This window comes from Mixophyes fleayi, chromosome 4 (genome assembly GCF_038048845.1).
Source record: "Mixophyes fleayi isolate aMixFle1 chromosome 4, aMixFle1.hap1, whole genome shotgun sequence".
In the NCBI taxonomy this organism is placed as follows: Eukaryota; Metazoa; Chordata; class Amphibia; order Anura; family Limnodynastidae; genus Mixophyes; species Mixophyes fleayi.
In genome coordinates this window covers 37,236,029-37,249,335 of record NC_134405.1, presented here as the reverse complement: position 1 = coordinate 37,249,335, position 13,307 = coordinate 37,236,029, and the positions used below count along the sequence as shown (strand labels likewise).

The 13,307-nt window shown below is 39.1% G+C and overlaps 1 protein-coding gene across 1 annotated transcript in view; it reads right to left on the bottom strand.

Moving 5' to 3' along the window:
- The window catches only part of LOC142150619 (uncharacterized), a 35,538-nt gene extending 23,487 nt beyond the window's left edge, over positions 1 to 12,051 (bottom strand). Inside the window, 1 exon segment of the mRNA XM_075205819.1 lies at positions 11,285 to 12,051. Within this exon segment, the coding sequence (XP_075061920.1) occupies positions 11,285 to 12,009 (725 nt within the window). The 5' untranslated portion in view covers positions 12,010 to 12,051.
- Between the last annotated feature and the right edge of the window lie 1,256 nt (positions 12,052 to 13,307).

The window sequence follows — 13,307 nt, the reverse complement described above, 5'->3', positions numbered from 1 at the left end:
GTACACTCTGCAGCCACCATGTCCCAAACATACAGTGCCTGTTATCTGGTATTGTGTAGCTGCAGATAGTATGATGATAAAGACAGTAGCAGGGTAAGATCCTACTGGAGGATGCAGTAAGGTGGGACGGGTCCCAGACATACAGGCAAGTGGAGGATTTTAGGGATTCAAAATACATTTTTTGAATGTGGATGAAAAAGGGGGTAAGTAATCAATTTATAGGTTACTAGATGGAAAGGGACAGAGTGCAAGAGGGCACAATGGGGAGAGTAAGGGAGGCAGATGGGATAATTACCAGTGACGCTGAATTCTTGCAGATCCCAGGAGATTTACAGCTTTGCTCAGTGAAGTCTGAAGTAACATTAGAAAGTGTAGGATCTGCTCATGAACATCACCGCACTGCAGCCAGAGGACTATAATTACATTTGTTTTTGTGTGAGAAGCAGTGGGTGATGTTCATGTTCTGATCTGCTGCTCACATAGTAATATATCTAAGCTTAATTTCTAAAAAATAAAATGTGGATTAAATGAATCATTGTTCCCCTTTTTGATATTTGAATAAATACAAAAGTGATAGTGCTGAAAAAGGTTTTCCAAAATGCTATTGAAAAAATCCTCCGTTATCACATAGTACTGATAAAATATATAGATATATTATACACTTGATACCACAGCACTGATAGAGAATAGAAAGACAAAATACAAACAATACACCACAAAACTGATATATCTATTTATCTATCCAAATATACAATATCTACAGCATAATATATGCAAACATTTCTGTATCTATCAATATATTCTTATGCATAACATAGTTACCTTATTCTGTAGATTTCTCCTTCAGTCTATTTCCCTTCTGCTCATTCTTACTGTTCCATCCTTCCAGATCTCCAGCCACCAACTAACTAACACCAGCCTGATACAGCCTATTTATATTCACTCCTCCCCATCTCCCATCAATAGTTCCCAGGATGACCAACAGGTATTCTCAGACTGTTTGTCTTAAAGTAAAATTTAAATTAGTCTCTCATAAAATGTACACATATTCTTTCACTAGAGCCATTTCAGCTTCTGGTGTATACCTCATTGACTTGTAAATGAAGTATGAACATTCCTAAGGTCACTGACAATAAAGGAGAATTCTAATTAGATCTTAGCAGTCTCTGACATCCTGTTATGTCAACAAATGGACCTTTTGTTTAAGATTCTCTTATTGTCTAGGCAGAGAGAGATATAATCTTACCTCTCATTCACATTTAGCTATTTTAAGGTGATTACTGATTCCACACAAATGAGAAACATATCATCACCATCATCATATATTTATATAGCGCCAGCAAATTCCGTAGCGCTTTACAATTCTCATGGAGTCAATAATGTTTTAGAAACACAAGAAGTAATATTACGTGGTATATTCATATATAATAATACAGTGGAAATAGGAAATAGGAGATAAATTTAAAAATAAGATACACAGAGTTTGACCTCTCAGAAAGACTTGTGACGGCAGCCAGTTTATTGGTTAGAGTGAGACCCGTGTTAATATCTAATCTCTGAACATTCGAAACTAGTGTTGTCAAGATATGAAAAACTATAAATTGTATTCTATATATTTCATACATTAACCCTGCACTACCTGGATCAAAATAGAATGAATAAAAATATAATTATATATATATTTCTGTGTTTGAAAAAGGAGGAACGCTGTAATATAAATACGGCCATATATTGATTGACCAAATACGAATGAATTGTGGTAGCGAAACAAGAGGTTATAATAATTTGAATGTTTTAGAAATATGTGAATATTGAAGGGGACTATTAGGAATTGAGTATATGATATAGGGAAACAGTCCTAATTATAATATCTTCAATAGACACAAACAATTATAAAATCAGATAAAACCAATGTTGTCCCTTAATATGATTCACAATTTTTATTTTCTGATACACCTTCTTGACAACCACTTTAAAATATTTTGATGCTTTCAGACTAATTAATTGTCCGTGGGAAGATTAAACATTTTAGCGTTACCAATAAAGTTATTTAAAGTTTTCTAATCCAGTATAAGAGTGGGCCCTTAAATATACTCAACACCACTTTCCCCTTCTTTGTATATATTAGCATGAAGATGAAGACAGTAGCAGGGTAAGATCCTACTGGAGGATACACTAAGGAGGGACGGGCTCCAGATCTACAGGCAAGTGGGGGATTTTAGGGATTCAAAGTAAGTTTTTAAAGATGAATGAAAAAGCAGTGGTAGTCATGGTAACAACTCTGATTATGCCAACATCGTGTATACCTACAAAAAATTCCGATATCCAGAATGTCTGTTAAAATAAAAAGCAGACTTACCATAAAAATGACCCTGTAGATGTCCGACTTGATTCTGCTATATAGTCATTGCTGTGAATGACAGCAGTTTCAATTTACGTCACTTATCATAGCAACGATGATATTTCTGCAATTAATGCGGAAATACCAGGATGACTTTATTAGCTAATTAAAAGGTTAAGGTTGAAATTACAAACACAATAAACAATTTTATATTACACACGAGTCTTGCCATTGCCGCTTTAAATACAGAAATGTCACTGTCACTATGATAAGTGACGTAAATTTAAACTGCCGTCATTCACAGCAATCGGTATATAATAGAAGTTTGTCAGGCATCTACAGTGTCATTTTTATGGTAAGTCTCCTTTTTCTTTTTATAGACATTCTGGAAATCTGAATTTTTTTGTAGGTATACACAATGTCAGCATAATCAGAGTCGTTACCATGACAACCACTGCTTTTTTATTTATCTTCAAAAAATTAATTTGAATCCCTAAAATCCTCCACTTGCCTGTAGGTCTGGAGCCCGTCCCACATTAGTGCATCCTCCAGCAAGGTCTTACCCAGTTACTGTCTTCATCTTCATGCTAATGTATACAACAATTAAACTTATGAATTTCTTGCGCACTGCTGTACAGAGAACTCATTTACATCAGTCATTGCCCCATTGGGGCTTACAGTCTAAAGTCCCTAACACACACACACAGACACTTTTGCTGTTCTTATTTGAGTAGTAAGTGCATAAAATATTAGAATACCTATCACTATCACTATATATAAAGAGAAAAACTTCTCATGAAGTCAATAATGTAATAGAAACATAAGAAGTAATACTATTATGAAATATATTCATATATATTAACACAGGAATTAGGATCTAGGAGATAAATTTTATAATAGGATACACACGGTCCCAGAAGGATTTGTGACGGCGGACAATTTATTGGTTAGTGCAGCAGTTCCCAAAGTGTGTGCCGTGGCACCCCTAGGAGCCGCAGCACTGTCACGGGGGTGCCACGGCCAGGGGGAAAAAAATTACCAATCTGAAGGGGCACACAGAGTGAGGATGAAGGGGCACACAGAGTGAGGATGAAGTGGCGCAAAGAAAGAGGTTGAAGTGGCACACAGAGTGAGGATGAAGGGGCACAGAGAGAGGTTGAAGGGGCACACAAAGTGAGGATGAAGGGGCACACAAAGTGAGGATGAAGGGGCACACAGAGTGAGGATGAAGGGGCACACAGAGTGAAGAGGAAGTGGCACAGAGTGAGGATGAAGGGGCACACAGTAAAGATGAAGGGGCACACAGAGTGAGGATGAAGGGGCACACAGAGTGAGGATGAAGGGGCACACAGAGTGAAGAGGAAGTGGCACAGAGTGAGGATGAAGGGGCACACAGAGTGAGAATGAAGGGGCACACAGAGTGAGGATGAAGGGGCACACCACACAGAGTGAGGATGAAGGGGCACACAGAGTGAGGATGAAGGGGCACAGAGTGAGGATGAAGGGGCATACAGAGTGAGGATGAAGGGGCACACAGGGTGAGGATGAAGGGGCACAGAGTGAGGATGAAGGGGCACACAGAGTGAGGATGAAGGGACACACAGAGTGAGGATGAAGGGGCATACACAGTGAGGGTGAAGGGGCACACAGAGTGAGGATGAAGGGGCACACAGAGTGAAGAGGAAGTGGCACAGAGTGAGGATGAAGGGGCACACAGAGTGAGAATGAAGGGGCACACAGTGTGAGGATGAAGGGGCACACAGAGTGAGGATGAAGGGGCATACACAGTGAGGATGAAGGGGCACACAGAGTGAGGATGAAGGGGCATACACAGTGAGGATGAAGGGGCACACAGGGTGAGGAGGAAGTGGCACAGAGTGAGGATGAAGGGGCACAGAGTGAGGATGAAGGGGCACAGAGTGAGGATGAAGGGGACATACAATGAGGATGAAGGGGCACAGAGTGAGGATGAAGGGGACATACAGTGAGGATGAAGGGGCACACATTGTGAGGATGAAGGGGCACACAGAGTGAGGATGAAGTGGTACAGAGTGAGAACATGAAGGGGCACACAGTGTGAGGATGAAGGGGCACACAGTGTGAGGATGAGCGGGCACACAGTGTGAGGATGAGGGGGCACACAGTGTGAGGATGAGGGGGCACACAGTGTGAGGATGAGCGGGCACACAGTGTGAGGATGAGGGGGCACACAGTGTGAGGATGAGGGGGCACACAGTGTGAGGATGAGGGGGCACACACAGTGAGGATGAAGGGGCACACAGAGTGAGGATGAAGTGGCACAGAGTGAGAACATTAAGGGGGGAGGACAGATTATGAGGGGAAAGGTACATAATTGGTGATTAAGAGGCATAAGGAGGTTGAAGACCATTAAGTAATAAAGGGATTACTGGGAGAACTCCTATATCAATTTCCCTGTATTTTATAAATGTTGCCATGGGGATTTTGTATTATTGTAATCCCTTACAGTAGGCTCCAAGTCAAGGTGCTGCTCAGAGGTGGATCTAAGTGGGCGGGAGGGAGTGTTATTTTAGATTACATTTGAGATGTAAAGAGGAAGTTTATACAGTCTTGTTGCGCAATTTGATGGAATGAAGCAAGATAGATGGGCGAGGAGAATACCAGACAAGAGATTGCTTTAGTCAATGAGAGAGTGAATACAAGTTTTGTTAGCATCTTGGCTAAGAAATGGCCAATTCTATCAAGATTTCTAAGGTAGAGTAGACAGGACTTGGAGAGAGACTGGATGTGAGAAATAAAGCAGAGGACAATGTCAAGTGTGACATCAAGACAACAGTAAGTGTCTTTGTACGTCCTGGCAGAAAAGGGTCACAATTTGGGGTAGACAAGTATGAGAGCTCCCTATGTAACCAGTGAGTACACTCATCTACCATCCCAGAACTCTGCTGGTCGTTGCATTGATGGTCGCCGAAAATGCGTTGACATCTGGTCGGACCACTTCCTTGCCAGTAGAAGGACAATTGATAAGACATTTTTCATAAAGCCTCTGGGGCAGCTACTGCAGGGACTGGCTTGTTGAGCATATTATACTATGTTCCTTTCTCATTACATGTTATGAGTCTGTATTACTGTGTGTTTAATCCATTAATCTGTAAAAATACAATAGCTCTTATGGTGAACTGTAAAAAAAGAAAGATAGTATTTTTAATTCACTGTTTAACTGGGTGTGAAAAACTTTGTTAAAGTGTAATTTTTAATAAATAGATATGATTGTATTGCAATGCTATATTTGTCCTTAATACATTGGATAGAAAAAGATTCCTATATTGAATAAAATGCCTGGTCTTAAACAAGTTACTTAGAATATTAATTAGTCTCATGCGAAACTTGTAAAACCTAATCTGTATGTAAAGAGTATATTTGCACATATAGTTAGTATAAACACAGCCTCTTGTTGTATTCACAAGTCACATGTAAACACAATACTAAAGAGGTTTCAATACTGAGACAACACCTAGGTGTGGAAAGTGAAGTTCAAAGCATTGTTCTGTCTGTATGTGGGAGCCTCACCTTACAAAACAAGAGTCTAGAATTCATAGTCAGTATATTAATATAAGACATAAGTAATAAACAAAAGGTCCAGAGTCTTCCAAAATATCACTATCACATCTGTTGTTAAACCCCTATTAATTTAAGATTAAATATGACTTCACTAATTGTAATGTTTCCAAGATATATCTGTGATATGTACTATCTGGTGGACCAAAATATCCAGGTGTCAACATTGCCTGAGGGACCAAAACAGAGATGTCATATAGCCACCAATACAGAGATGTCATACAGCCACCAAAACAGAGATGTCATACAGCCACCAAACAGAGATGTCATACAGCCACCAAACCAGAGATGTCATACAGCCACCAAAACAGAGATGTCATATAGCCACCAATACAGAGATGTCATACAGCCACCAAAACAGAGATGTCAATCAACCGACTGAAGAGAGAACTACTAGAAAAAAAAGAACAAGTTAGGAAGTTATAATTAACTTCTTTTTGGAATTGCTATATAACATTGTAATACTTTATGTATATTATTGAACATTTCCCATCCCCTAGACATTGTTGAAATATTATAAAACCCCATTCTGTCATCAGTGACAGAGTGTTCCGTAATGAAACTCTAAGTTAACGTTAGCCGCTCTGCTTAACTCATTTTTAAACAAATGTTTATTAATAAATGTTCTTTTTTACCTTTAAGACAATTGTTACACTTAAGCACATATAACACATAAGCAGGTCTGGGAATAAGAGTAGAGCACAGCCTGGTTCTACGGATCTGGTGGTGAGTCAGCTCTGGGTACACTCTTAGCTGGTTAGCACGGGTAGATAGCCTAGGTTAGCCCCAATATAGTGTGACACTGATGAACACAGGTACATCTGTAAAAACGTAGGTACATAAAATTACACAAATGGGCAGCACGGTAGCTAAGTGGTTAGCACTTCTGCCTTACAGTGGTGGGGTCATGAGTTCAATTCCCAAACATGGACTTATCTGTGTGGAGTTTGTATGTTCCCCCTGTGTTTTCGTGTGTTTCCTCCAGGTGCTCCAGTTTCCTCCCACACTCCAAAAACATGCTAGTAGGTTAATTGGCTGCTATTAAATTGACCCTAGTGTGTGTGTGTATGTGTATGTGTGTGTGTGTGTGTGTGTATGTTAGGGAATATAGAATGTAAGCTCCAATGGGGCAGGGACTGATATGTGTGAGTTCTCTGTACAGCGCTATGAAATTGGTGGCGCTATATAAATAAGTGGTGGTGATGATGATATAAGAGTACAGAACTCTTGCATGTTTATAAATAAGCATTAATATTTAGAAAACTGAAAAAAAACATAGAAGCCAATTGTCGAAAAAAGTCTGCCCATTTTACTGTTTTAATGTTTTTTTTATTAGGTCATTCATCACAACACCTGGGGGTAAATTTATCAAGCTGCGAGTTTCTGGCGGGTTTGAAAAGTGATGATGTTGCCATAAATTTAGCCCCTGGACTCTCCGGGAGTCTCCCAGATTTTCCTCCCAGACTTCAGGGAATGTCTTCCTGCCTGCAGGAAAAGCAGGTAGGAAGGAGGACATGACAATGTTATTTGCCACCCTACTGGTACGTGACAATACTATACATGTCATTGCACAGCTGTGGAGGCTTGTAGTGATATCATCACCCATCAGTGGGCAGGGTATGGTGCAGATGTGGACTAGTTGTCCACACAGCACATCTAAGTAAATGTCCACTTCATGGACTAAGCAAGCACCCCATGTAACAGCAATCTGCTCCTAGTTTTGAGGGCTGGCAGGTGCTCTAGAAAATTAGCTTGGTACAAACAGCTATGATGTCACATCAAAGTGAAACCAACAACCACCACTTTTATTCATTTCTAATAATGCTTGGTTCTGCCTAATTTTTACAGAGAATAATGCTTGGTTCTACCGCATTGATGGATCAAATTAATTATAAGAATGAGAATAGATGAGGTTGATATTTATAACACGTTTCTTTTGATATTTAAATCACATATGTTTCCTTTGTGTGTTTTAAAATATTTACTACCAATTATGTAATCTACCTTTTAGAGTGCAATTGCAATATGTAGAGAGAACCATTTGGCAACTTAAAACACTATTCCTTGAGCGTTGTAGAAATATTATAAATGTGGTGTCCACATATCGGTGTAATGGTTATTTTGATTACCACAATTCGGACATGGGCAATCACTACAAAAAAAGACGAAATAATTAAAAAAACGAATTGAAAATAATCAGACTTACCTTCAACACGACGCTGGAGATCACAGAGGAAAGCACCATAATGACAGCAAGCCATTCCTATAGAAGAACTGACCGGCACTGCAGTCTGACGTCATTGCGACGTCTGTCAACACAAATTTAAAGCGACAACGTGGGGTTAAGTGTTTAAACACTTAGCCTTAGGGGTCCCCACATTGGACACATGTCTGATTATTTTCAATTCGGTTTTTCATTATTTCATCTTTCTTTTGTAGGGGTTGCCTATTCCAGACTTCTCGTAATAGTTAAACTGTACCCAACCCCCACATATAGCATACTAAGATATTTTAAGCATCAATATCAAGGCAACTCTTAAGTACCTAAAGTTATAGGGATTGAACAAATTACTCCACACTCCTAGGGAGAACATAGCTACTGCCAACTGTGTCATAGAGTCATGCCTTGAACGTGCGCTCACCTCACCAGGCATGGGTCTGCCCCATTGATATTATTCATGGAAAAAAAAACCCTCTTTGAGGTCATGTGTATCGTCTCTCCATCCCGTAGACTCAAGCTATGGCCGAATATGTTAAAGAGAACTGACAGCAGGGATTTATTAGACCGTCATCTTTTCCAGCCAGGGACGGCTTCTTCATGAAGAAAAAGACGGAACACTTAGACCATGCATTGATTATTGTGGTCTCAATGCTATGACCATCAAAAACATTAATGCATGCTTCTCTCATCCACACTTTACTTGCTTCCATTCTTGGTTACAGGACTTTCTTCAGGCTGCAATTACTCTATGGAATATCCTTCCTCAAACAGTAATATTTTCCCCCCACCCTCCAAACCTGCAGGTGTTTCCTGAAAACTCTCCTCTTTAGGAGCTTTTCAAATTCCAGAAACACCTTCATATCTTCCCTTGGGTACTTTGCTGGATTACCAGATCTCTACACAAGTCACTCAAAATGTGTTTAACATAACTGTGTGACCACATTTAGCCCCACTAAGAACTGTTTCTTATTGCAATCTGTCAGAACGAATATGCAGTCTGAGCCACTTATCAAGTATAATACTCCTATTTTCCTATAGTCCGCAAACTTGTGAGCATGGTCTCCAGACAGCTTTGCCAATAACCTGTCTTGATTGTTACTAACTGTAAAGTACTGCAGAGTATGTTAATGCTACTTACATTAAAGTTTGTAATAATAATTGGCTGTAAATTCAAATATTTACATATCAGTCCAGGTGGAACAATTCATAGATGATACATTTGCTGCATAGTAATATGGATAACTGGCCTTTTTGGGAATTTATGTTGTTGGGCGTCAGATTGTCAGCCCTGCATCAAAAATCAACCTTGGCTCCAGATTAAAAAAAATGCATAAGAATGTACAATATTCACAAACAATGAATAAAGAATTTGATTCCACAATTAGCAAAGAATCTTCATATCTCAATTTTTAATCAAGTCTTATGGAGGCAGCTGGCAGTGATGTAAACAGGAACTACAAAAGTCATGGTAATTTAGCCTATATGCTATATGGTCCTGTTTCATCATAATCTCTATTACTATTATACAGAGTACTACACCCTCATATTAGGTAACATCACCTCATTGTAACCTATGTTATATACACACAACTAACATTTCACATGTACAATCCTCTTAGTAACATCTAAACCTTTTGAAAATAAAGCTCATCCTATCTGCCTATATATAACAATGATCCCGCTCTCTACTCTGTATATACAGCACATTCATGTATAACATGACATATACATATATAGAATGTATCCATTTGTATTAGAAAAATCATTAAATGAACAAGGGGAGGGGGTCACATGCTAATAGCAAAACCTCAACTGTGCAGCACAAAAGCAGCTTTCAGCTCTGCGACTGCCTTAATTAGCGCATGTGCACCTAGTTTCCACCAAGCTGCATGGGTTTACACAGTAATAAGGAGCGTCTGCAGAAGACTGCACAAGCCAATGAGAGGAAATGGGAGGAGTGCGGGTTTTCTATACACAGTACAGAGTAAGCATACAGTGCACATTGGTTTGCAAAGCAGATCCAAGATTACAGTTCGCTGGACAAGATGGCCATCGGCACACTCTTAGGGCATGTCTTCCTGTGTGGAAGGTGCACGGCCATTTCCAGTCTGCAAAAGGACCTAAGTTTTGCACCAGTTCAGAATTAGAAGAGATCAGGTTTCGTCCTAAACTTTAAATGTGACACATTTTAGGACTCCATTAGGAACTCCAAGCAAAGTAGTAAAGAAATTGATAGACACAAACGCACATATGAAATTTTAGAATTCTCTTTTATTTTATAAGGCACCAGAAGGGGTTTGACAAACAGCAAAATAAAGTAAAATATGAACATAAGCAATAAAATGGTGTAAATACAGGCAGCAAGCTTATATAATTATACCCTGCAACAATACATAAAGAAATCACTTGTAAAGAGGGCCTTGCTTGGGGGTCAGCAGCTTAGAGATGGTAATGGAGGACAAAGGAGATGATAATATCACAGAGGGAAGAAGTTTAGAGGGAGAAGAGCAGGGGGCAAGAAAAGACCCTTGGGGGATACTGACATCTAGTAGAAAATGAGGGAAAGTGGAGACAGGAACCCAGAAGGAGTGATTGGGGAAGTAGGAGTTGAACCATGTAAGGGCAGTGTCATGGAGGCTAATGAAGTGGAGGGTTTTCAGGAGGAGAAGGTGATCAATGGTGTCATACTCTGCAGAGGTCTACAAAGATAACCAGGATGCAAAGACACTTGGATTTTGCAGTGAGAATGTCAATAGTGACCTTAATGAGAGTGTTTTCAGTAGAGTGAAGAGAATTAAAGCCAGAGGGTCAAGGAGGGAGTGGGAGGAAAGGAAGATGCTGATACAGCTGTAGTCCCTTTTATTATTATTTAATAGGTTTGTAGAGAGAATTGAATGCATATCACATATAACCTTCACTCTGTGTAAGTGACCTGCACAATTGAAATCAGGGGAAAACGTACAAAGTCTCAGTGCCAGTTCTTCCAGTCTAAAAAGGCTTTGATTTCACATAAAACAAATGGCACAATCAGTAAATTAAAATGCATTATCCTCTGTGTGAAAATGATGGTGATTAAATAACTAAACTTGCATATAATATGCTTGTGCTATTCAGAGCCAAGTGACTTATTTCTGTGAATTCTCTGGTGAGAAAGAAGTGTTGACTTTTGAGTAAAACATGTGTTACATTCAGAGCATAGAAACGGTTTCTCTCCTGTGTGAATTCTCTGATGCACAATAAGACTTGTCTGTCGCATAAAACACTTGCTACATTCAGAACATTTAAACGGTTTCTCTCCTGTGTGGCTTCTCTTATGTGTAGCAAGGTGTGAATTGGTGTTAAAACACTTGCCACATTCAGAGCATGAAAAAGGCTTCTCTCCGGTGTGAATCCTCTGGTGTCTAACAAGATGTGGCTTCTGTTTAAAACATTTGTTACATTCAGAACATGAAAATGGTTTTTCTCCTGTGTGAACCCTCTGGTGTAGGATTAATTCTGAATTTCTCCTAAAACATTTACAACATTCAGAGCATGAAAATGGCTTCTCTCCTGTGTGAAACATCTGGTGAATAATAAGTTCTGACTTCTGTCTAAAACATTTGTTGCATTCAGAGCATGAAAATGGTTTTTCTCCTGTGTGACACCTCTGGTGTAGAAGTAATATTGAATCAGTACTAAAACATTTACTACATTCGGAGCATGAATATGGTTTTTCACCTGTGTGAATCAGCTGATGTTTAACAAGACTTGAATTGGTCCTGAAACATTTACTACATTCAGAACATGAAAATGGTTTTTCTCCTGTGTGAATCCTCTGGTGTTGGATCAGATATGACTTACATGTAAACATTTTATCGCACTCAGAGCATAGATATGGTCTCTCTCCTGTGAGACTCATAGGTTGTTTAATGAGTAACAAGCTACAGAAGGCTTCTCCTGTTCAGAAAATGAAAATAGGTTGTGAGAATTCTCAAGTCTTATAAGAGCCGACTTCTGTAGTCGATATGACTTGTGGGTGAACACTCAGATATTCAGAAAATAATGTTCTTTTGTGTGTGTCCTCTTCTGCAGTTAGAGAGAATCCGGTTCATTAATCCACCTGTTTAGAAAAAAAAAATATATACTTTAATCATATGCATGTAAATATAATAATGTCTCTAATTAAGACATAGGGCTAGATTTACTAAGCTGCGGGTTTGAAAAAGTGGGGATGTTGCCTATAGCAACCAATCAGATTCTAGCTTTCATTTATTTAGTACCTTCTACAAAATGACAGCTAGAATCTGATTGGTTGCTATAGGCAACATCCCCACTTTTTCAAACCCGCAGCTTAGTAAATCTAGCCCATAATGTCATTTTAGCATTACAGTAAATATATTTTTAGATTCTAAGCATATTTTTTTCTTTTGGATATCCTGGTGCTATGTTAGATAATATTCCCAAATGTTGACACAACAATAAGCAGCACTTGTCCCTTATTTTGTTTTTTACTTACTTTTTATATCCTACCGATAATGAGTGAGTCTACTTTAGACAGCAGCAGTCTAATCATTGATTATTTGATATAAGTAACTTGAAGTATATACATTAATTCATGTACACTAATGAATATACCCAGTTCATGGATTGTATTTCATTATTTTTATTTTTAGAAAAAAAAAGTAAGTGTTTGGTGCTAAATAGTGTCTCCAACCAGCAAACTTCCAAAATGAAGATGCTTTTAAATTGTCTGCAAACAAGACTATGAAAATAATAAATACTAAGTTCCTATTCAGGGCACGACCTCACTTCTTGGACTCTTACTAACACAAGTGCAGATAAGTCTGCTTAACAGACTCGCTTATGACTCTGTGGACTCTTGTCTCTCAGTCCCTCTTGGACTCTTCTCAGACCTCCTGCCTGATAGAGATTCTTCACTGGTCCTCCTCAGATCTTCTCAGAGCTAATGTCTTGTCACATGCAGGTGTGTACTGAGGTCCTCCCACAGGTGTAACCACACCTTTATACCTCTGTGGGGGGAGGATCCTCCCAGACCTGAACAGGTGACCAACCAGCACCACGTGTCCGATTACCACCATATATTTATAAAACTTACCCTCTACAGTGAACTATAACAGATATTAGATATCACCTCACTCCTATGACCTG